At 42.7% G+C, this 26,011-nt stretch overlaps 1 protein-coding gene across 1 annotated transcript in view; it reads right to left on the bottom strand.

Moving 5' to 3' along the window:
* The window catches only part of NECAB1 (N-terminal EF-hand calcium binding protein 1), a 117,324-nt gene that overhangs the window by 74,606 nt on the left and 16,707 nt on the right, over positions 1-26,011 (bottom strand). The window contains exons 3-4 of the mRNA XM_069959890.1: positions 24,776-24,884; positions 3,629-3,654 (exon numbers count right to left, since the gene is read on the bottom strand). Coding sequence (XP_069815991.1) covers positions 3,629-3,654; positions 24,776-24,884 — 135 coding nt within the window. The remainder of the gene's footprint in view (positions 1-3,628; positions 3,655-24,775; positions 24,885-26,011) is intronic.

Here is a 26,011-nt window from a genome sequence, read left to right as displayed (position 1 = left end):
TGAATGGAGGAAAGAAGGATCCCCCCATTCATCCTCACTGGCTGTTTCGGTGTCGGAGGCAATAATAGCGTATGCGTCTGCCGCCGAAAACACCCTGGGGGCTAATTTTATATAGGTATAGGTATATGGGGTATGTAAATGTGTAGTGGTGTAGTGTAAAAATTTATTTTGTGTAGTGTAGTGTTTTTTACGTTTTTTTTTTTACAGTAAGAAAAAATATCCCTACTCCAAGAAAGGAGCTGCTGATAAATGCCGCACTTATCACTTATCAGCAGACAGTGGCGGTAGGATATAGGGGGAAAAAACGCCCCTACGCCAAAAAGGAGGAGTTGCTGATCAGCAGCGCACTTACATGCGATGCTGATCAGCACTCAGCGGCGTAAGGGCGCATAAAAAAGAAAAAAAAAAATTGGTAAAGAAAAATATATATATATATTTTTAACCCAAAGCAACTGATCAGTGAATAATATTCACTGATCAGCCGCTAGGGGGCAGTAGAGCGAAGCTGCCGGAGATTGCCGAGGCCAGCCGAACCCGAAGACCCGAGTATTTCCGAAGATTTGATTTCCGACGCTGGACCCGACCGAACCCGGAAGTCGAGAAGAGGACGCGCGGACCGCCGATCGCCACTCCGGACGCCGGGCACAGGTGAGTATGGTGCACCTACACCACACACACCTGTTCTGCACCCCTCAGCTACCTAGCTGAGGGGTGCAGAACCCCGCATCACTGTTTTTTTACAGTATAATCGCCGTGATGGGCCGGCCGGTACTGGCCGGCCTATCACAGCGATCGTGGGGGTGGCACCGGCGCCATCTTCCCGGAGCACACTAATGGCGATTGATGACCGATGATTAGGAAAGCTGTATTCAGCTGCTATCGGCTGATCTGTATTGATCAGCCGATAGCAGCGATCGTCGGCACGGGGGGGGGTTAATCACCCCCCGTGCCGACGAGCAGATACATTATAGCAGGCCATCTTCCCCAATCACTGTGTGTGAACACACAGCGATCGGGGAAACATCGGGAGTAAATTTACGTCCATTTGAGCGAAGTACTAGGGCGCGGGGGCGTAAATTTACGCTCAATGTCGTTAAGGGGTTAAAGATATTATAGATTTCACTCCAGAGCTTATCCTATTATAATCAGTGAGTACTAAAGAGCTGAGTGCCCTAGGAGGCTAAATACTGGGAAGACATAATACGTTACCACGTTTTCTGCTTTAATCATTTGTGGTCCTGTGTATTATTGTCCAGTCCCTGGTGGTCCAGTGTATAATATACTATTCAGTATCTAAGGATTCAGTGTATAATATACTCTCCCGTCCCTTGTGGTCTGGAGTATAATATATTATCCAGTATATAAGGATTCAGTGTATAATATACTCTCTTGTCCCATTGTGGTCTGGTGTATAATATATTATCCAGTATATAAGGATTCAGTGTATAATATACTCTCTTGTCCCATTGTGGTCTGGTGTATAGTATATTGTTCGGTCCCTATTGGCTCAGTGTATAAATATACTCTCCAGTCCCTGTTGGTCTAGTGGATATGTATAGCGATAACAGTGCTGAAAAATAAACGTAAAACACCCATGTTTTACACCTCAGTCGTGCCCACTGCTACAGGAGACAAGCTATTTCATTTGTGACCTAACAGCTGGGTAATGTTTTATAATTTATGTAAATCTGCGCACAGTTAAAGTGTCACTGTCGTGAATTTTTTTTTTGCAGAAATCAATAGTCCAGGCGATTTTAAGAAACTTTGTAATTGGGTTTATTAGCCGAAAAATGAATTTTTATCATTAAAAAGCAGTTTGAAGCTCTCCCCCCTGTCTTCATTGTTCTCCTATGGAGAGAGCTAAAGAAAAGACCAAAACAGGACAACAAAGAGTTAATCTACAAATCCCTCACGGGATATCTCCTGTGACAGTCACCACTGACCTGTCTGAGCTCAGATTACAGCTGTCACCCAGCTCCCTGCCTGTAATCCTCTGTTATCTGCTTTCTGCTGCCGGCTAACTCCCTCCTTCCTCCTCCCCCCTCCCCTCTCCCTAGAGCAGACAGGGTACGTCTCATGCAACAAGTCACAATTTTCAGATTTTTTGGAGTGGATGAAAAAGAGGAAGGAGGGGGGGACCTGGGAAAAGGCTTTTTACATGCAGATAATGGCAGATTTGGCTAATAAACCCAATTACAAAGTTTCTTAAAATCGCCTGGACTATTGATTTCTGCAAAAAAAAAAAAAAAATACGACAGTGACTCTTTAAGCATATTCCTGTAGGAGAGACTATTCTGACCATAGACAAAGAGCAGAACCTTACGGAATAGTGAGGAGGTTATGATGTCAGTGCTGCCACTGGTGTTATTGAGCCCCTTCCATGGTGCACAGTTCACATTTCAGGGGACAGGACCAGAGATGGTCTGTTTGCCAGTAGTACTCACACACCTGGATGTTCTTTTCCTGCTCCTCTGGCTAATCAAAGTACAACACCTACTCCTCTCTGCTATACCGTGATATAATGCTGATGCAAGTGCACACGACTGAATAGAGATGAGCGAACCAGGTTGGGGTTCGAGTCCATCCGAGCCCGAACATTCGGCATTTGATTAGCAGGGGCTGCTGAACTTAAGCTCTAAGGTTGTCTGGAAAACATGGATACAGTCAATGACTATATCCATGTTTTCCACATAGCCTTAGGGCTTTATCCAACTTCAGCAGCCACCGCTAATCAAATGCCAAAAGTTCGGGCTCGGATGGACTCGAACCCCAACCTGGTTCGCTCATCTCTACGACTGAACAATCTTTTTCTTTCAAATCAACTGATATCAGAAAGTTATATAGATTTGTAATTTACTTCTATTAACAAATCTCAAGCCTTCCCATACTTATCAGCTGCTGTTTGTCCTGCAGGAAATGTTTTATTTTCAGTCTGACACGTTGCTCTCTGCTGACATCTCTGGCCGAGACAGGAACTCTGTCTCGGTTTTATATGAATCGCCATAGAAAACCTCTCCTACTCTGGACAGTTCCTGTCTCAGCCAGAGATGTCAGCAGAGAGCAGAGACTGAAAATAAAACATTTCCTGCATGACATATAGGACCTAATAAGTATGGGAAAACTTGAGATTTTTTAATAGAAGTAAATTACAAATCTATATAACTTTCTGATATTAGTTGATTTGAAAGAAAAAGATTTTTGCTGGACAACCCCTTTAACAAAGCAATGTGCTCCGTTAGCTCAGCAGTCGGCGCTTCAGCCAGCTGCCTCTGAACTCTGTGACACTTCTCTCCAGGTGCCTGGAAAAGCTGGATCCAGTTTCCCAGGACTAAATCTAGCTTTTCCAGGCAGCCAGAGTGGAGCTTTACCAGGCAATATTGTCAGTACAACTAAATGGCAATAGGGGGAGAAACGCGTCGGAACCCAAGTGGACGAAGCACTCATATTCACACATCTCTAACACTGAACAGACAGAAGAGAGCACTATGTCACACTGGAAATTATACACCAATATTTACTTTCTGAAACCAGTTGATTTGAAAGAAAGAAAAATTGCTGGAGTACCCCTTTAACTCCTATAAAACATGACGTAATTGTACATTTGTAAAATAATCATAAATGACCTTACCGTACAGCTCTTCTGTGTCCAGGTTACTGAAGGAGAAAATCAGAAGAAAAATTTCAATGAAAGGAAAATTACTTTTACTGTTTTGTAAATAGAACATTGTTGTTTATTCCTATCCTGATTTCCATTGGTGCCGTGTTACTAATTATATATTTACAAACAGCTGTTGCTGATATTTCATGCGTAATGCTGGAACTGTCACTTCTGATCCCATACAGATGCTACCACAGGGGGACAGGCTCCACAACGCTCAGATCATGAATTCTACAGTTAAATGACAGGATCCTATAAGTATAATGGGTTAATTTTTTTTGGTGTTGCATAATTGCATTTGGTTGATATGAATGGCTGGTCTATGGATATAAATATAAGTGTGAATATTTTAAAGTCTCACTGTCGTTTAAATTTTTTTTTTGCATAAATCAATAGTACAGGCGATTTTAAGAAACTTTGTAATTGGGTTTACCTCTGAATACCGGCTTTCACACAGGTCCCGCTGTGTAATCCTTTGTTCTCTGCTCTCTGTTGGCGACTAATCTCCCACCTCCACCCTCCCCTCTCCATTGAACAGACAGGGCTCAACTGATATAAAAGAGTTGAGATTTCCTGATAATGAGCAGTGAATGAGAGGGAGGAGGGGGGGACCTGGGAAAAGGCTTTTTGAATGCAGATAATGGCATATTTGCCTAAAAAAACCAATTACAAAGTTTCTTAAAATCACCTGGACTATTAATTTCTGCAAAATAAATAAATTATAAATAAATAAATGAATGACAGTGACTCTTTAAATTGAACCTCTCCAAAATTGTGTGATAATGAAGGTTCCGGAAACCAGTATTGCCCTACAGCTTTGGATCACACCACATGAAACAAAGATGACATAATCATATAACATATAACCATATACCTATATGTACTTTAATTTAGGATTTCATAAATAATATACAGTGAAATGCAGCGACCATCAAAATTTGGTCTTCCATCTACTATGGATAATATATTATGGAACTGAAAATCCAGCACAGCAGATCTGGCCTGGGTAAGAAGTGGTCTTTTAGAACGGTTTCAATGTATTCTACAGAAAGATAGTTACTAATACTAACAAATTAATTTTGGCCGCACATAGTGATGTAGAAGTTAAAGAGGCGGGGCCTAGGGTGCCCTGGGACCAACACTGATATGCCTTAGGGCCCTATTACATGGAGCGATAATCGGCTGAATCAGCCCTATCCGGCCGATTATCGCTCCGTGTAATAAACACAACGATCAGCCGATGATCGTTGTCATTGGCTGATCGTAGATATAGGTTTGGACCTATAATTGTTGGGCACCGACCGCGCACCGCTACATGTAATAGCGGTGCGCTGCCATCGGCTGACGATATGCAAAGAAGAATACATTACCTGTCCATCCTGCAGGGCTCCCCTTTAGCTCTGCTTCTCCCGAGGTCCCGCTCGCTGCAGCTTCAGAGCGGCCTGTCTGAGCTGACAGGCCGCTCAGCCAAACACAGGCCGGGACCACCGCGGCCGCTCTGAAGCTGGAGCGTGCGGGACCCGGGGAGAGGCAGACCGCAAGGGGAGCCCTGCAGGATGGACAGGTAATGTATTCTTCTTTGCATACAGTTTAAACAAGGGCTGCAAGGACATCGGTAACGATGTCCCTGCAGCCCTTGTTAAACGATTATCGGGCCGTGTAATAGGCCCAGTAAACGAGCGCCGATCTAGAAGATCGGCACTCGTTTACAGTTATTATCGGGCCCCTATCGGCCTGTGTAATAGGACTCTTACTGTGCTGTATGCCAGTATAGCACATTGTGTGTATGGCAAACTAAGCCCCACCTCCTTGACACTATTCATGGCCTGAATAACTGTGTTTAATTATACAGATAAAAACACAAAGGCAACACAGATATCTGCTGCACAACTGCAACTGTCAGTAAACATGCTTGTGCACAAGGAGATATGCTGGGAGTTGTAGTGCACAAGAAGGTATGCTGGGAGTTGCAGTTCTACAACAGTAGCCTCCCAACACAACTCCCTTCATACCTTCTTTTGCACTACAACTCCCAGCATACCTCCTTGTGCACAAGGGGGTATGCTGGGAGTTGTAGTGCACAAGGGGGTATGCTGGGAGTTGTAGTGCACAAAAAGGTATAATGGGAGCTGTAGTGCACAAAAAGGAATATAGCGAGTTGTAATGCACAAGAAGGTATGATGGGAGTTGCAGATGTGCAGCAGCAGCCTTTGGATATAAAAACAACTCCCAGCATACATTCTTGTGCACTACAGCTCCCAGCATACATTCTTGTGCACAAGGAGGTATGCTGGGAGTTGTAGCGAAAAAAAAGGTATGCTGGGAGTTGTAGTTCACAAGGAGGTATGCGGGGAGTTGCAGTTCTGCCACAGTAGCCTCCCAACACAACTCCCAACATACCTTCTTTTGCACTACAACTCCCAACATACCTTCTTTTGCACTACAACTCCTAACATACCTTCTTTTGCACTACAACTCCTAACATACCTTCTTTTGCGCTACAACTCCCAGCATACCTCCTTGTGCAGGAAGTTGTAGTGCACAAGGAGGTATGCTGGGAGTTGTAGTGCACAGGAGAAGGTATGATGGGAGTTGTAGTGCACATAAAAAGCTGGTATTGGTATTGAACTCAAAATTCTGGTATCGTGACATCACTAAATCCCGCCAGTCTTCGTGTCATACTGGCAGTCTGTGGGAGGGCTGGCGCCTCCTCTCTTCATGCGGAAGAATTGGCATGTCAATTCTTCCAAGCAGAGAGGTGTGGAGAGAAGAGGCGCGCAAGTCCTCCAATAGACTGCCAGTATGACATGCAGACTGGCGGGATTCCATGGCGGTGAGTTCCAGTACTTATCAGCTACTGTATGCCCTACAGGAAGTGGTGTATTCTTTCCAGTCTGACACAGTGCTCTCTGCTGCCCCCTCTGTCCATGACAGGAACTGTCCAGAGCTGAAGAGGTTTACTATGGGGATTTGCTACTGCTCTGGACAGTTCCTGACACAGACAGAGGTGGCAGCAGAGAGCACTGTGTCAGACTGGAGAGAATACACCACTTCCTGCAGGCCATACAGCAGCTAATAAGTAACAGAAGTTTTTTGTTTTTTTTAAACAGAAGTAATTTACAAATCCATATATCTTCCTGAAACTATTTTTTTTCCTCTGGAATCCCCCTTTAAAAAAAGGTTGCAATATATTTTATAAAGGAACCATTCATCAAACTTTTTTTCCTCTTTCCCCTTATACTTACTCTGAATTTAATAATAAAACCTGTACACTGTAATGTGAACACTTATAGATCAGATTACTTTTGATGCATAAAAAAAAGGAGGGAAGGAAGGTCATACAGCTATAGAATACTAGAATGTATGTGCTCCCAGGATATCTGGCGTCAGGTGAGTTATCTAACCTAACAGTTACCATGTTGCACAAAAGATACCCCCTTACAAATTCAGCTCTGCTACATCTGCCCCCATTAATATCTATATCTTTACAATTATGTGTTTATTTTCGATATAATTTTCCATCACTGGGTAATGGTTACATTCAGGATCCTTATTTATGCATACATCTGAATGCTGCAGTGGAGAAAATCTGTAAATCTGAGTTCTTGAGAATAAGTATTTGACTGACACATGGTTGTGTTCGGTGAATGTATTCCCTCTCCATGGGGAATGAAGCCTGTGTGCACGTTCTAGTGCTTCCTTTGCTGTTCTCCCCTGTGCTGCATGGATGACCCCATTCGAAGCGCTGGAAGTCAGCCTAGCTACTACTAAATTGGTCTTACTACATCTCCGGAAATAAAAAAAACGAAATGCGAACAAAATCCTGATGAATTTGTAAGATTCTAGAAAACTGCCTTCACATAAGGGTCTGGTCATGTACAGTCTACCTGAATGAACCAGCTTCCATTCATGAATATTTGAATAGGCGTTGATCCGTCACATTAAGAAGAGCTGATATATCGGCCAGCCCTAAAATCTTTTTATCACATCCAGCTTTGATTTTTCTGGAATAAATGTCTGCCTAATCGTTGTTATATAAATGGAGTTTTATTCTAAATCTCCCTTTAAATTCTTCATGATCAATGTATTCAGAAGCAAAGGTGTCATCTACCAAATCCCATATCATTCATTATTGATTGCCGCTCTGACACCTCGAAATAGAGCGATCTGAAAATGACAGCGTGAAAACCTTATAACAATCTGGCCTGAAAACCATGAGGAGACTTTAAATAGTTACCCTTTGTGTCAGACTAAAAATATTCTAGTAGCTCCTGTAGACCGAGGTGTTTGCTTAGGGAGAGAGGCTTCAGCTGTATATGGCCGAAGGTATGTACACGCTAGAGATGAGCGAACCTTGAGCGAGCGGAATTTGATAACTACTGTCTGCAGAAGTTGGATGCAGCCCTAGGAAGTCCTGGAAAACATGGATACAGCCTATGGCCATGTTCACACAACGTAAGTTGTTTATTAATCATGGCTGTTGTTGCCGATGTGCAACAACTGCCGTGATTAATACACAACTTACATGCACTGCATTCACAGGGAATCCCGGCCGGAGTGTATACACATAGGGGAAATTTATCAAACATGGTTTAGAGTGAAACTGGCTCAGTTGCCCCTAGCAACCAATCAGATTCCACCTTTCATTTTCCAAAGAGTCTGTGAGGTATGAAAAGTGGAATCTGATTGGTTGCTAGGGGCAACTGAGCCAGTCTCACTTTACACCATGTTTGATAAATCTCCCCTATAGTATACACTCCGTCCAGGATTGCTAGGGGTCGTACAAAAAACTGACATGTCAGTTTTGTGCGGCTGCTATTCATTGAATGACATGTGCCTGACAGGTCACACAATGGAGAGTGCGGCTCGGGCTCCTCATCAGGAGCTCATACAGTTAAGGTCCTATTCCACAGGCCGATGGGGGGCCCGATCAACAATGTAAACGAGGCCTATTCCACGGCCCGATAATCGTTTAGCGAGGGCTGCAGGAACATCATTACCGATGTCCTTGCAGCCCTTGTTTAAACATCATACATTACCTATACAGACTACAGGTCTTCTCCTGCGCTCCCGTGCGCAGCTTCAGAGCGCCCTGTCTGAGCTGACAGACTGCTCAGCTAATCACTGGCCGCGGCAGTCCTGGCCAGTGATTGGCTGAGCGGTCTGTCAGGTTGCACTGAAGCTGCTGCTGTGCGCGGGAGAAGAAGGAGCACAGGAGAAGGCCTGCATATGTTTTTAAATCATCGGTCACCCGCCGCGCACCGCCATTCCACGTAGTGATGCGCGGTCGGTACTGATCGTTGTCTCTATGGCCAGGAACCACTGATGGTTTCCTGAACCTAAAGGTTTCCTTGCTGTAAAAACATCCATTTTTGTGTGAAAGGGCCTCAAGTTTTTTTTTTTTTTTTTTAAATTCTGATGTCTCGTATATCATTTATCTGTTTGCTATAGATTTCGAATTAAAAGAGGTTGACCAGGATTAGAAAAACATGGCTACTTTATTCCAGATTCAGCGCCATTGTCCTCAGTTTTGGGGTGGGCTTTGCAGCTCAGCTCTATTGAAGTTAATGGAGCTGAATTGTAATACCGCACACAACCTGAGGACAGGGGTGGTGCTGTTTTGACAAAATGTCAGCTGTGTTTTTTTCTAATCCTGGATAACCCCTTTAAGCCTTTGGCTTTGTGTGGATAGTGAGGAATACATCCTTTACTACTGTAGGGATTCATTTTAAAAGCAGATATAATGAGGAGCATGATGAGTCACTGTTTACTGAAGTTTTTGTTCCCAGCCCAATTATTACTGATTGATGCCGCCTCTATATTTCTGGGGTGTATTGTCTCGCGTATCACACTGTTTATTACCCTTCATTGTTTAATAGAAAGCAGTGTGTAAAAACCATGCAGCACATCGGCGATGTCTAAGAGGTGAGGAGCATTGTTAATACTTTCTAAGAAAACAATTTACAGCAGTTATTGTAATGAAAGCAGGAAAGGACACAGCAGCATCTACATGATATACCATCCGGGTTTATCAGAGGAAACAATCAAAGCTCAAATTTAATTTTAACCAGAGTTTAAGGAAATCACTGAGTCAATATAATTTATATAACACTCCATTAAAAATACACAATATACTGGGAGGAGATATATCTAAATCTTAAAGGGAAACAAACTAATTTTCTTTATCTTCAGCACCGTTTTCAGTAAATCTTCACTTTTTCGATATACAAATGAGGCAGCCTGGTGCACTGGGGTCCTGTTTAAAGGGAACCTGTCATCACTTTCATGCTGCCTATACCAAATGTCATTGGGTCGTTCCCTGGTGGCTTTGGACTGCCCCACCAGCATTCATTGATAGATCTTTTCCAGATCTTTTCCAGTTTAGGTGTAGGGAGAGGTCTATTAGTAAAAGCTGGTGGACTGGTAAAGGCGCATAAGGCTAGGTTCACACTATGTTTTTGCAACCCGTTTTTTTTTTTTTTTTTTAAACGGATGTATGTGTGTGCATCCATTTTGATAATTTTTTCCCATTGAATCCCATTATAAAAAAAACGGATCAAAACAGATCCGTTTTTTTAACATACAAAAAAAGTAACCAACCTTACTTTAGTGTCCGTTAAAAAAAAGGATCTGTTTTGATCCATTTTTTTTTTATAATGGAATTCAAAGGAAAAACGAACCAAATCAGATGCACACACATGAATCCGTTTTCTCCATCGTTTTTTTGCAAAAATGGATTGTAAAAATGTAGTGTGAACCCAGCCTTAGACACATTTCTGGCGCAAAGATTTTTGGTGATGTTCATATTTGCAAACTTCTGCTTGTGAGCCAGGCAACACATGTGTTTTCATATGTGGAAACGATCAGCCAGTTCCCATGGGGTGGAGCTGACCGCCTCAAGTGCTCACGGGGTGGAGCGACTACATCAAATGCCCATGGGGTGCGGACGACTGCATCAAGTGCCCATGGGGTGGGACTGACTGCCTCAAGTGACCACAGGATAAGGCCATCGCCTCAAGTGCCATGTAGCTCTATGGAATCAGACCAAAGAAGCTAGTGTTTAGTCCCCACATGCATCAATGAGCTTTGGGTGCCCTATCACCAGTGATTGTGCTTCCTTGAACATTTTTATTCACCACTGTATACCAGGAACACCCCAAAACACCTGCCGTTTTATAAATGTTCTAACTCAGTCCTCCAGCCATGACAACGGAGCCCTTGTCAGATCCTTATGTTTGCCCATTTTTCCTGCTCCCAACACACCGACTGACCACTTGCTGCTTAATATATTCCATCCCCTGACTGGTGCTATCTTCACTTGATAATGTTATCCACATAATATGGATCGTAACCTACTATCTACCTTCAAGCACTCAAGCTAAGCGTTCTATACCGTGCATCAAGAGAAAGAACATTGTATTTTTGTGATTATTTTTGGCGCATTTTTTAACTTTCAAAAGTTGCACTGAAAATTCTAAGTAAAAGTTATATTCTGGTTAAGTGCTGGACTCATTATTGTCTGCCACACCTGTACCCACACATTGTGCTACCTTTACAAAGCCCAGCGCCAGTGTGTCCGGGCGTGGGTATCACCACTCCTGGCCACTGTGACAAGTACTTAGGTAAAACACCAACAAGCCCACTACTCAGGGCCGGATTGAGGTTAGTGGAGGCCCCGGGCGACACCCCTCCCCCCAAAATAAATAAACTATGCCACGATCTATACAGATGGCAGCTTACTGTATGCGACTTAGCACAGGCCCCTCCTCGCTCCTGGCTGTATTGCTTAGGATCCTCCTCTGTTGCGCATGTGATGGTCACTAGAGACTGCAGTGCAGAGGAAGATGCCAGACCCTAGAGACAGGAGCCTATTACATGGCCTGATATCCTGGGTAAGCAGCACTGTTCTACTAGGGTTCCAGCTGGTGGGGGCGCCTAAGTGGTGGAGGCCATGGGGCACGTGTCCCGGGTGCCCTCCCTTTAATCTGGCCCTGCCACCTAGCAATCCCAGGCCACGGCTCAGTGAACATTTTCTCTGGTGGGCCCCCAGGATCATTTCCTCTGATGGGCCCCTGGTATGCCAGTCCGACACTACTCATATATCTCATCACAGAAAAACAACTTAGCATCCCTTAAGATCAACCTACTATCCTATTTCCAAATGCCAAGGCCCTTCAGAATTCTTAGTGTAAGTATAAAATGAGCATCTATAAAAGCAACCATTTAACATGATAGTGTAGTTCTTAACACTATGACCCCAACTCCCATGTGGACCATGTACTATAGTCAACATTTCAATCTTTGTTCTTCTCATTAGCAGTATAAGACAAAGAAAGAAGAAAACTATCCTTCGCCTGCCCTATGACTATTACATTGTAATGTGCACATATACTTTTATTTGTCTGGCTGTTTCTGTGAATAATTCCCTGGTGAATCCAAGACTCTTGCCATTTTGATGGTTGTCAAAAGTAAATTTAGCCAAGGGCGGCAGGAGATGATGTTGTTTCTTATCATGTTTCCCCCGAAAATAAGCCCATGTCTTCTATTAATTTTTGCTCCCAAAGATGCGTTAGGTCTTATTTTCAGGGGATGTCTTATTTTTCCATGAAGAAGAATTCACCTGTCCCATGCACAGCAAAGATAGAGCGTATGGCATGGCGGCTTCCGGCCACCAAAGGGAGCTCACCACACCACACTCGCACAGCAAGACAGTGTACAGTAAGGCAGCTTCCAGACACAAGGGGAAGCTCACCACCGCACATTCGTACAGCACAGCAGGGACAATGTACAGTATGGCAGCCTCCAGCCACCAGGGGGAGCTCACCACAGCACACTCGTACAGCACACAGGGACAGTGTATAGTATGGCAGAAGGTGACGGGATAACGGCAGACTGTGTGCAGCTCTACATCTGGAGGTAGGGGACAATGGAGATGGTGATGGCCAATCATTGTGATCCCATAAGCTGAAGTCCTAAAAATCATCTGGGCATTGATGCATCAATGACCCGTGGTCGTGAAAGCGTTAAACAAGTCCCTATCTGCAGCTTTGTAACTTTTTTGTAATGCCAGGAAGGATAATCTCAGTGAGTTCATCTTGACCTCAGATTAACCTCAACTTGACCTCAGATTAACCCTTCCAGCATTACAAAGAAGCTACGAAGTTACAGATAGAGCCTGCCAGGGACTTGTTTACATCAGTTGTCTAGGAAAGGAGGGGGGGAGGAGGAGGGAGCAGAGTGAACAGCTAACACACAGTTTTTTGTGTCTTCAGCAGAAAACAGCAGCTCAGAACTGGGGGAAGGAGACTGAATAGATAATAAAAAGTAGGGAAGGAATTGTTAGCCTTACTATGGGCAACAACATATCAAAAGTGCTGTTTGAATGAAGTACCCCTTTAACACACTATACAATTGCTGTAATACACTCTTATTCTTGAGCCCTAAGACTGGGGATCTAAGTAGTCCTATTTTTGCATTTTTTTTTCTTATTTCTACAGTCATTACAATTCATTATGTAGATGTACTGAAACTAAACAATGAATTCTTATCCAAGTGAGTGAATGTGTTTGCCAGACACCGCCGCTGTTGTGGAAAGATGTGTTAAATGCATGTCAGATCTCCTGATTCCTTTTAATATCATGCATTTAAAAGAGGTTATAAAATAAAGCCTAGGGGAGGCTGTGATATTTCAGAAGGCAGGGCATCGGTGGCTGGTGGAGCTGGGGGCTCATAAATAAATGTAATGTGGAAAAGGAAAGGAATAAAGGGATGAAATAAGCTTTTGTTATAAGCAGCGGGATATTTTACTGAGATTTTGGTCCATCAACAAAGGCTTAAGGGCTTCACCTAAAACTGGATGCTGTTTTCATCTTTCACAAAAAAGACTTTAACAAGAACTCATACAGCTCTAACATTAAGATTAACATTAACAATAAGAGACGTATCTTATGTAATGAAATTAGTTATACAGATTTCTATACCATAATATGCTTTTATTAAAGGGGAACTCTACTTTAGAAAGATTTAACCCTGTGCAACCCCCACCCATAATCTAAGCTTGTTTGTAATAGGTTTCTATTACATGAATTGGTTCGTTTGTCTGCAGCACATTCTGACTTACACCCTGAGGCTGGGTTCACACTACGTATATTTCAGTCAGTATTGTGATCCTCATATTGCAACCAAAACCAGGAGTGGATTAAAAACACAGAAAGGATCTGTTCACACAATGTTGAAATTGAGTGGATGGCAGCCATGTAACAGTAAATAACTGCCATTATTTTAATATAACAGCCGTTGTTCTAAAATACCAGCAAATATTTGCCATTAAATGACGGCCATCCACTCAATTTCAACATTGTGTGAACAGAGCCTTTCTGTGTTTTCAATCCACTCCTGGTTTTGGTTGCAATATGAGGACCACAATACTGACTGAAATATATGTAGTGTGAACCCAGCCTGAAGCTGCAGAAAATCCTCACTTCCTGGTCCACTTTGTCTTCACTCCTTTGTCCTTCCCCTCCTGTCTGAGACCAAAATCACATAATCTCTGTCTGCTGCCAGGCAAAATGTAACACCTCATCTGTAACCCTGTCCACAGCTGACATCACTCCAATCAGTGAACACCTGGCCAAGGGGCAGGGAAACAACAGAACAGTGACAGCCTCCTGAGCAGTATAGGGGAAAGGAGACAGTTGTTTCATCTTTTTCTTTTTTTTACAATCTATGTAGATAGATAGATAGATAGATCTATTTAATCACACAGTAAACTAGTAGCCTTACTTAGTTCTCTTGCAGTATTGGTATAGTGAAAACCACCATGAGTTATAAGCCATGGAAAAGATTCCTTGGAAAAAAAAATCCTTCTTGACTTTCAGTCTTTCAACAATCAGAATACATCTCTAGTAAATGTCCTAAGTATCGTTCTATTAACCTGAACTAGTGTTATTATACTCAAGAAAGTCATCCAGACCCCTTCTGAACTTTTTTCAAGGAATTCATAAAAACAACTGGCAGAGAGTTTCATAGTATCACTGCTCTTACTGTAAAGAATCCTTTTTGTTCAGGCTTATGGGTTTATGACCTGTTTTACTGTATAGGGAGTGCTGTTTAGTGCAGTATAGGGAGTGCTGTTTAGGGCAGTATAGCGAGTGCTGTTTCTGCAAATAAGTAGCACCTTTGTCCATTATTTCCTCTGTAATACTAGTACTGTACTCCTCCCTATAGACGGCTGGGGGAATCATATAACTTCTCTTCCCTTGCTGTACTCTTACAGTTTCTGGGCTTGCAGGAGGCATTGCCAATTCTTACTGGAGGCTCCGGCACACTGTAATATGTAATCAGTGCTGATGGTGTCAGACCATGTACAGTAGGTACACACCTTAATGAAAACTATTTCATTCCTATATTTCCAGGAAGGACAACACAGCAGCAGCACAGTACAAAGATGAAAAAAAAAGATTCTACAGAACTGTTGTTTCTTTTGAATGTATATATTTTTTAAAATACGCTTTTACAATGAGTAGCAGCTGTAAGGGTTGAAACGGCCTCTGTGCTGCCACCAATGGCTGTGTAGGAAACTGCAGGGAAAGTAGTGAGTAACAGTTATCCTTACTGGCTCTGCTACACTGGGGCACGGCAGCAACACAGTTGACACAGACAGATTCCCCAAGTATAATGTCTATTCTGATGCTAAAATGCATATATAGGAATCAGGGGAGACTCAGTATCGCTAACACTGCATGCAGCAGTACTAGTTATATAAATCTGTGCTGGGGCCAAGCTTTGAGCAGACCTGCAGTTCCCAATACAGCAAAGGGGCAGAGGTGGCCTCTTACAGCTGACCTCAAAAATTATATATATATATATATATATATATATATATATATATATATATATATATATATGTACACACACATATATACATACACATATACATAGTGGTCCCTTAATATACGACATTAATTGGTTACAGGATGACCATTGTATGTTGATACCAAAATTCTATGGAAAACTAGTAACTGGTTCTAAATCCCCCAAAATGCCCTCCCAACATGATAAAAAAAATTTAAAGAAAAATAAGCAGCTAACTAAAATGGCTAAAGCAAGTCCTTACATAAAACAGTCAGAGAGAGCGACTAGAGACCGTAAATTTCTTTCTATGTAGAGGATGGGAGCGTTTTCAGGGTCCTGTACAGATCACATAAAATGAAGCTGCCCTCACCTGGTGCCCAAAGGTGCAACTGATCTGGCCCAGGTAAAGAGCAACAGAGGACATGTAGTATCACACTATATTGTAGAACAGTCATGTCAAACTCTGGCCCACGGGTCAAATCTGACCTGCTGTGCCATTATTTTTGGCCAGCGGGCAATTAAGAGTTTGAATTATATCTGGCCCGCCATGGCTACTATATAAAAGACTATGGGGGAGGGCTGGCTACTATAAACGAGACTATAGGGGAGGGCTGGCTACTATATGAGACTATGGGAGGGCTGGCTACTATTTGAGACTACTGGGGAGGGCTGGCTACTATATGAGATTACTGGGGAGGGCTGGCTACTATATGAGACTATTAGGGAGGGCTGGCTACTGTAGGAGACTATTAGGGAGGGCTGGCTACTATATGAGACTATTAGGGAGGGCTGGCTACTGTAGGAGATTATTGGGGAGGGCTGGCTACTATAGGAGGCTATTGGGGAGGGCTGGCTACTATAGGGGACTATTTTGGAGGGCTGGCTACTATAGAAGACTATTTTGGAGGGCTGGCTACTATAGGAGACTATTTTGGAGGGCTGGCTACTATAGGAGACTATTTTGGAGGGCTGGCTACTATAGGAGACTATTTTGGAAGGCTGCCTGCTATATAGGCTGGCTCCTATTTGGGCACTACTGGGAGGGCTGGCTACTATGTCGGGCAATTTTGGTTGGCTACTACATGGGGTAATATTGGGGGGGGGGGGCTATTACATGTGATAAGGTTTAATCATATCATAGCAATTTATCATGTCGTATGTCATAGTGCACAGTGCTGGGAGACGCACACTACAAACAGTGCCAGGACCGCCGCATTCGCGCTTCAATAATTATTAAGGTTGTCCCGCAACTTTGTCTAATTTTCTAATTTTGGCCCACTGTGTATTTGAGTTTGACACCCCTGTTGTAGAGAATTACTACTAGACAGCAAACCAGTGCATGCACTTCACTAATACTGTGGGTTTACCAGTAAAATGGCCACTTTCATTGGTTGATCATCTAGTTATTTACATGTTCCGCAGACCTGGACTGTCTGTAGCATTGTATGTTGTGTCTGGTCTCAAGTTACGATGGTTCAGAAAGGACCATTGTATGGTGAAAATATTGTATCTTGAGGCCATTGTAAGTTGGGTGATCACTGTATATATATATATATATATATATATATATATATATATATATATATAATTTTTATTTTTTTTTAAGTATGTTATCTAACTCCTTGTAATAAATGTCTATATAGTGATACTAAAGTATATTATCTAACTCCTTGTAATAAATGTTTATATAGTGATAGTAAAGTATATTATCTAACTCCTTGTAATAAATGTTTATATAGTGATAGTAAAGTATGTTATCTAGCTCCTAGTCGCAAATGTCTCTTCTTCCTCCTCGCTCTGATCTGTCTGATTCTGCCAGTCGTTTCTTTTAGCATTAAATATTAATATTCAGATGAGTCATATTTATGTACAGGCTCTTACCCCGCATTTCAATGTCATGTGTATCTGTCATTTAATAAGCTTGAAAAAAAAAGATGGCGAGAGGTCATCGAAACGTCGCGTCTGCACATACCGCATTACTTTAACACGTTTGGATTGTTTTTCCTGATGGAATAAACCACAGTTTTTACACAAGCTTTCTGGAGTGCTGCGGACTATTTGGCACAGATTAATCTGCCCATGGTCAGGGCAATCTGCTGGCACCAATCTACTACAATTTTGTGTAGTGCTGCTCTATTATTTATATGATAGATAGATAGATAGATAGATAGATAGATAGATAGATAGATAGATGATAGATAGATAGATAGGAGATAGATAGATAGATAGATAGATAGATAGATAGATAGATAGATAGATAGAGCCAGCGTGCGCCTCCTTCACAGGCCACATAGCCGCCACAGGAGTTTAGGCACAATAAAGTCAAAGTATTTGATATCAGTAAGAAAAGAGTCTCTATTATACAATACTGAAGACTATGAAGAGACACCTGAATAAAGTGTTTTGTTCTTTCCCCTTTTCTTACATCCTGCTCAAACTTTTCACAAAAAGACAGCACCATTGTGTTTCTTGGCTCTTGCTCTATATAGTCTTCCATCTTTCTTGGCATTAAAGCAGCATGTGCCCATCTCTAGTGTTCTTACGCTTTCAGAGAACTATAACAGTCTCCTCCAGTCGGGCCGGACTCTGCTGCTCCATTCAGCATCACACTATGCAGAGTGCAGACATCAGGGACTACAGAGACAATCACCTGTGCTCCAAGATACAAAGCCGCCTGGTATCTGCTCTCATGTATTAAAGACTCATTTTATATTATTTTCTGTTATAATGAAATTAGATGCCTGCATGTGTTTATACATTATGTCGACAACCTGAGAGGACCTGGAATATATAGATATACATTGCTGCATAGAATCCAGTTCAACAAAACAATAACGGAGACCCTATTGTATATTCCTCACACTGAATAGACTACAAACTAAGAACAAAGTATTACACCTAAAGTGCCTGTCCATCCATCTGTGAATGTAATTCTATAGTAGATAGATATGAGATAGATAGATCGATAGACGATAAATAGATATATGATATATATGAGAAAGAAAGAAAGATCAATATATATCAGATAGATAGATAGATCCTATCTACCCATCCATCTACCCATCCATCTACCCATCCATCTACCCATCTACCCATCTACCCATCCACCCATCCATCCATGAGATGGATGGATAGATAGACAGAACATAAACCATTGAGGCCATTTATAAATACACTATATTATTTATGCTGGCCTGCTCCTAAATCTAGATTATACCTCAGAGCTGTTTTCATAGTTCTGTCTTATAGTATGGGATATTTCCCACAGCTTGTTGACATAAACCCTCAGAACATCTTTGCCGCCTTCTTATAATGTAATTAGACAGTCGCATCTTCCTTAATTCCATTACCGACTCTTTCTAGAATGCAAATCAAACAGAACAAGCTTAAAATAGTCACTGTACCAACAAAGGACATTGGGAAATTTTAAAGGGGCTATTTCAAGATCAAATGTTACCCCACATCCACTGGAAAGGCCATAATCAACTGATCGGCGGGGTCCAACTATGGGGAGCTCCCACTGATCCCCACTAAGTAGGGCAATGGTCACCCCAATGAATGGAGGGTAGTGTGAACAGCGCTCAATTCATTCTCTGGGGGCTTCATTTTCTATAGGGCTTTGGCAATGGTCAGAAGCCCCCCAGAGAATGAATGAATCACTGGGCACACTTGCTGCTGCTCCATTTATTTGGAGGACATTTAATCTCTAATCTCAGGATCGATAGGGGTCCCACTGGTGACCCACTTATCAACCATCCTGCAAACAGGGAGAACTTTTGATTTCGGGATAACCCTTTAAGCTTTGAAGCCAACAGATCTGAGACTGCAACTTTGAAGCATTATACATGATCAGCTGATCTGTAAACATACAAGATATCATAGGGAAATGACTGTTACATTTTATAAGCATTTTCTGAAGTGATCATGGAAACCAAGGTCCTCATTGTTGTCTCCCTCCTTAATTTGGTGTAACTTTTATCTTAAAGTGTCACTGTCATTTAATTTTTTTTTTTTTTTTCAGAAATCAATAGTACAGGTGATTTTAAGAAATTTTGTCATTGGGTTTATTAACCCAAAAATGCATTTTTTATCATGAAAAAGCAGTTTGAAGCTCCCCCCTGCCTTCATGGTTCTCTTATAAAGAGGGGAGGGGTGGAGGGAGATGAGACACCAAAACAGGACAACAAAGAGTTAATTTACAGCTACATCACCAAGCTATCTCCTCTGATGTCAGCACTGATCTCTCTGACCTCTGAATACCAGCTTTCATACAGCTCCCACTGTGTAATCCTTTGTCCTTTGCTCTCTGCTGCCGACTAATCTCCCTCCTCCCCCCTCCCCTCTCCCTAGAACAGACAGGGTCCGACTGATGTAAAAGAGTCAAGATTTCCTGATAATGAGCAGTGAATGAGAGAGAGGAGGGAGGGGGGGGGGACCTGAGGAAAGTCTTTTTGAATGCAGATAATGGCATAAGTCACAGTAAGCCCTATAATCGGCTGAATAAGGCCAATATAGCTTAATGTAATAAAGACAACGATCAGCCGAAAAGCCAATCAAAATCATTGGCCGCCGTCCGCACATCACTACATGTAATAGGTAGCGTGGCCGTCTTGGTCTCCATGGCTGCAGCTCTCACTTCTGGTCCCGTCTCTGCCAGTCAGTGGATCGGTGCTCACTTATTGTTAATATCGGACGTGTAATATGACCCTAAGAGTGGTGTGGCTACAATTAACCCCCCCCCACACACATACACACACTCCACATAGAGAACACATGAATGCTCGGTCATGCTGAACTCTGAACAGCAGGAGGCCCCTTTATGTGAGTGTTACTGTGCATTCAATCAGTATTACACTATATTGCACAAGCCTGATCTTCTGGAGCCTATGTTACCGTGCTGATCTCGCTGGCTTATTTCCCTATAATAGTACAGATGTGCTGACATCAATTATAAGAGGAGAGGTGGATTTCATGTAATGTCTGGTAGAACAGGTGTCCACATCCAGCTCCAGCTGCAGCGTGACATGAATAATACATGACCAGTGACCCACAAACCTGAAAAATGAAAGGAGTCAGATTTGTGAAGCAAGATATATCATGTACTAATCTGCTGAGGGGAATCAGGAGCGCCACCGGCCTGGAACTAAGCTGAGCCGGGAATTGTAAGTGACATATTACAGACCAGTCTATCTATCTATCTATCTATCTATCTATCTATCTATCTATCTATCTATCTATCTATCAGAGTGTGATCATTATTACTATTATTAATATTATATACATTGTAAACTATACATATTATACATTGTTATATTGAGAACCAAATTTATTATTATTATTATTATTATTATTATTATTGCAGATCTGCGTTGGCAAAGACTTCAGAAGAGAAGGATTTAAGGGTAGTGATTTCTGGTTTAAAATGAGTCACTCGTGCAACCAGGCGATAGGGAAAGCTAATGGTATGCTGGGCTGTATATATATAATGGTATGCTGGGCTGTATATATATAATGGTATGCTGGGCTGTATATATATGTGTGTGTGTATATATATATATATATATATATATATATATATATATATATATATATATTTAATGGTATGCTGGGCTGTGAGAAAATATTACCTTACTGAAAAAGTAGTAGATACTTGGAACAAATGTCCAGCAGATGTGGTAGGTAAATATACAATAACAGAATGTAAACCTGCCTGGTATATACATATACATATATCTATCCTAAGATAATAAGAAGGGAAATACTAAAAGGGCAGATTAGATGGACCAAGTGGTCTTTTTCTGCCGACAATATTCTATGTTTGTACTGAAATAGCGCCATTTGCACAGATATCTTTTGCTAAAGGTTCTATTACACAGAGAAATTATCATGCAAAAACCTGCTAGTGATAACTGGGGATATAGTAGCGAACAATTCTGGCATTATTACATTTGACGCTATGAACGATCATTTTTGCAGTCGTTATATGGTCGCTAATCATTTGCAGTAAGAGAAAATGGTTGTTTGTTCCCCAGCGACTGAAAGATTTTTTTATTACACTAACGTATTGGCCAATTATCAGCAAAAGACCAATGATGATTTTTCGACATGCTGAAAGATCCCGATATTTGTGTTCGCTGTGTGCTTCGGGGGACATGATTCTATTTTATATGTTTCTTTGATTGAAACCTTTATATATGTTAAAGTACACCTGTCACAATTTATTTTTTTTAAAGAAATCAACAGGGGTTGTGAAGCAAGCAGTTTTGCAATATACTCTCTGTGGCTGTATCTCTGTTTTCCGGGACTCCATAGGGCTGCATCCAACTTCTTAAGCTATGGGTATTCAAATGCCGAACAATTGAACTCATGTTGGAGTTGCGCTCATCTCTAGTGATTAATATTGCCCTGCATGGCTCAGAATGTGCACCGTATCACACAGTGATCACCATGCTGACATATATGGTACATGCTGCATAGAAAATAAATACAGTCCACCTGTCCATGCTCCCACCACTGCTCTGCTCTACAGTCCACCAGTACATGCTCCCACCACTGCCCTGCTCTACAGTCCACCTGTCCATGCTCCAACCACTGCTCTGCTCTACAGTCCACCAGTACACGCTCCAACCACTGCTCTGCTCTACAGTCCACCAGTACACGCTCCCACCACTGCTCTGCTCTACAGTCCACCAGTACACGCTCCCACCACTGCCCTGCTCTACAGTCCAGCTGTCCATGCTTCCATCACTGCTCTGCTCTACAGTCCACCAGTACACGCCCCCACCACTGCTCTGCTCTACAGTCCACCTGTCCATGCTCCAACCACTGCTCTGCTCTACAGTCCACCAGTACACGCTCCAACCACTGCTCTGCTCTACAGTTCACCAGTACATGCTCCCACCACTGCCCTGCTCTACAGTCCACCTGTCCATGCTCCAACCACTGCTCTGCTCTACAGTCCACCAGTACATGCTCCCACCACTGCTCTGCTCTACAGTCCACCAGTACACGCCCCCACCACTGCTCTGCTCTACAGTCCACCAGTACATGCTCCCACCACTGCTCTGCTCTACAGTCCACCAGTACACGCCCTCACCACTGCTCTGCTCTACAGTCCACCAGTACATGCTCCCACCACTGCTCTGCTCTACAGTCCACCAGTACACGCTTCCACCACTGCTCTGCTCCACAGTCCACGCTCCAACCACTGCTCTGCTCTACAGTCCACCTGTCCATGCTCCAACCACTGCTCTGCTCTACAGTCCACCAGTACACGCTCCCACCACTGCCCTGCTCTACAGTCCACCTGTCCATGCTCCCACCACTACTCTGCTCTACAGTCCACCAGTACACGCCCCCACCACTGCTCTGCTCTACAGTCCACCAGTACATGCTCCCACCACTGCTCTGCTCTACAGTCCACCAGTACATGCTCCCACCACTGCTCTGCTCTACAGTCCACCAGTACACGCTCCCACCACTGCTTTGCTCTACAGTCCACCAGTACATGCTCCCACCACTGCTCTGCTCTACAGTCCACCAGTACATGCTCCCACCACTGCTCTGCTCTACAGTCCACCAGTACATGCTCCCACCACTGCTCTGCTCTACAGTCCACCAGTACACGCTCCCACCACTGCTCTGCTCTACAGTCCACCAGTACATGCTCCCACCACTGCTCTGCTCTACAGTCCACCAGTACATGCTCCAACCACTGCTCTGCTCTACAGTCAACCAGTACATGCTCCAACCACTGCTCTGCTCTACAGTCCACCAGTACATGCTCCCACCACTGCTCTGCTCTACAGTCCACCAGTACATGCTCCAACCACTGCTCTGCTCTACAGTCAACCAGTACATGCTCCAACCACTGCTCTGCTCTACAGTCCACCAGTACATGCTCCCTCCACTGCTCTGCTCTACAATCTACCAGTGCATGCTCCCAATGCAAGTTAATGGTAAGTTTCAGACACTAGAAATAAATTGCATTGATGTGACTTCAATGTAGCAGTAAAAGTTTTCCGTGTATTACAGTAGGTATCGCTTACTACAATATGAAGGAAAAAAATAACAATATACCTGGTAAATACTACATTTGCATTGGACACAAATCCCAGGGGACTGTACTTACACCCCAGCCATTGACTGTATAAAGACACATCCTGGACTTCTTTGTGCATTATGCCATTTAATAGAAGCAGGAATTTTAATCTAATGTAAATTACCACAATAACATCTGATTATTCCTGTGCATTTCTTCTAACAGGAAAGTACCCAGCATGCATCAGGACTGGCACATTATACATAGTACAAGGATTTCATCCACCAGCAAACACAGCGGCCAAAACGCAGCCGGCCTGCAGGCTTATTATTCATGTTGTCTATGAAGTCCTACATGACCTGTATTTCCACTTCAATGTACAGCACTACCATAACTGCTAGGTAACATGTCTGCCGTCATGGGGTCATGTCAGGCTCTTCCATCCCCTGTGCCAATCACATTGCTGGTTGCCCATTCACTATAGAAACAATTTAAAGGGGGAGTCTGCTCAAATATAACCTCTTATGTTGCTGCCCATGGTGAGACCAACAATTCATTCCATACCTGTTATTATCTATTCAGTTTCCTTCACCTGCTGCTTTCTGCCAAAGACACAAAAACTGTGTGTCAGATTTTCTCTCCCCCTTCTTTCCAAGATGGCTGATGTAAACAAGTCCCTGGCAAGCTTTATCTGCAACTTTTTACATTCTTTGTAATGCTGGGAGGGTTAATGTGAGGTCAAGTTGCTGATGAATTCACTGTGATTATCCCTCCTGGCATTACAAAGTTGTTACAGAGTTGCAGATAGCGACTTGCTTATGTCAGCCGTCTCAGAAGGGAGGGGGAGACGGAGAGAAAGGCTCACACACAGATTTATTGTGTCTTCAGGAAGAAGCAGCAGCTCAGAACTGGGGGAAGGAGACTAAATAAATAATAACAAGTATGGAAGGAATTGTTAGTCTCAATATAGACAGTAACATAACTAAAGTTATGTTTCAGAGCAATACCCCCCCTTTATCTTTTCTGACTCACACGAAGCTCTCCCCAGTGCTGCACCTCCTTCATCTCTGTCTACCACTAATAACTTATTCTATTTTTACAATGAACAGAACCTATGTTGGGCAGCTGATTCATTTATCATTTGCCTACTATCATAGAGAAACAACCAGATAACATGTTCTCGGTTGTTTTAGTAATATATTATAGAAAATAAAGTTTCTTACTCTGTTTTGTGGGTGTCAATCTTATGAAAAAGTTCACTCAGTTCCTCCGCACTTAGGATTCCATCAGCAAAATAGGCTTTGAACTCTTCAAAAGAAAGTTTCCCATCATCTGCAAGAGAAGAAAATGATATAACGTTAGCAAAATGGAGCAAAATCGTACAACACTCAGATGCAGCAGTATGGAGGACATTATAGAGCAGTACTGAGCAGAGTGATCAAATGTGGGGTGAGAGCTAACACTTATAGGATCAGTTTACACTGAGGAATCGGTGCCAAAATTCAGAGCAGAATCCCCCTTGTGGATTCTGCTCAGAATTGCACCTGCCTCAGCGCCTCAATGTAAGGTATAGGGTGCCTCTGCTCTCCACGGCTCTTGGCTCAAAAAAATAACACGTCAATTCTTTGAGCAGAGAGGTGTGGGAAGCTACGGAGGTGCCCTATACCTAAAATTAAGCCGCTGAGGCAGGTGGAATTCTGAGCGGAGTGCACAATGGGGATTCTGCTTCGAGTTTTGGCACTGATTCCTCAGTGTAAACTGATCCTATAAGTGTGAGATCTCATCCCATATTTAATCACTCTGCTCAGTACTGCTCTATAATGTCCTCCATACTACTGCACCCGAGTGTGTGCCACAGAGAAACAGGGGGCTGGATTCCCTTTCTCATGTACAATGTGTGCAGTGAATGGGAGACATCATAGAGACTAGTCTGCGCCCACTAGTTCAGGGAGAACTGAAAACTAGAGAACTCAAGAATTCATATATATATATATATATATATATATATATATATATATATATATATATATATATATATATATTGCTCCTTATGTATACACATGACAACAACTTCAAGAGATAGATATACTTTAAAAACTTTTTTTTTTTACAAAGCCATAGATGGAAGCATGAGACATTATGAGGACATCCAAGGCTGTAAGGAGGTTGTGGGAGACTTAGGGTACTATTACACGCAACGATAATTGGCTGAATTGGCCCTATCCGGGCGATTATCGTTCCGTGTAATAAACACAATGATCAGCCGATGACATTGATCACTGGCTGATCGTTGATATAGGTTTGGACACCAACCGCGCACTGCTACGTGTAATAGCGCTGCGAGGCTGGCGATTTGAAAAGAGCATACATTACCTATCCATGGTTCAGGGCTTCTCCTGCGCTCTGCTTCTCCCCGGGTTTTAGCTGACAGGCTGCTCAGCCAATCACTGTCCGGAACC

The sequence above is a fragment of the Dendropsophus ebraccatus genome, chromosome 2 (genome assembly GCF_027789765.1).
Source record: "Dendropsophus ebraccatus isolate aDenEbr1 chromosome 2, aDenEbr1.pat, whole genome shotgun sequence".
NCBI lineage: Eukaryota > Metazoa > Chordata > Amphibia > Anura > Hylidae > Dendropsophus > Dendropsophus ebraccatus.
This window is presented reverse-complemented; position numbering and strand designations above follow the sequence as displayed.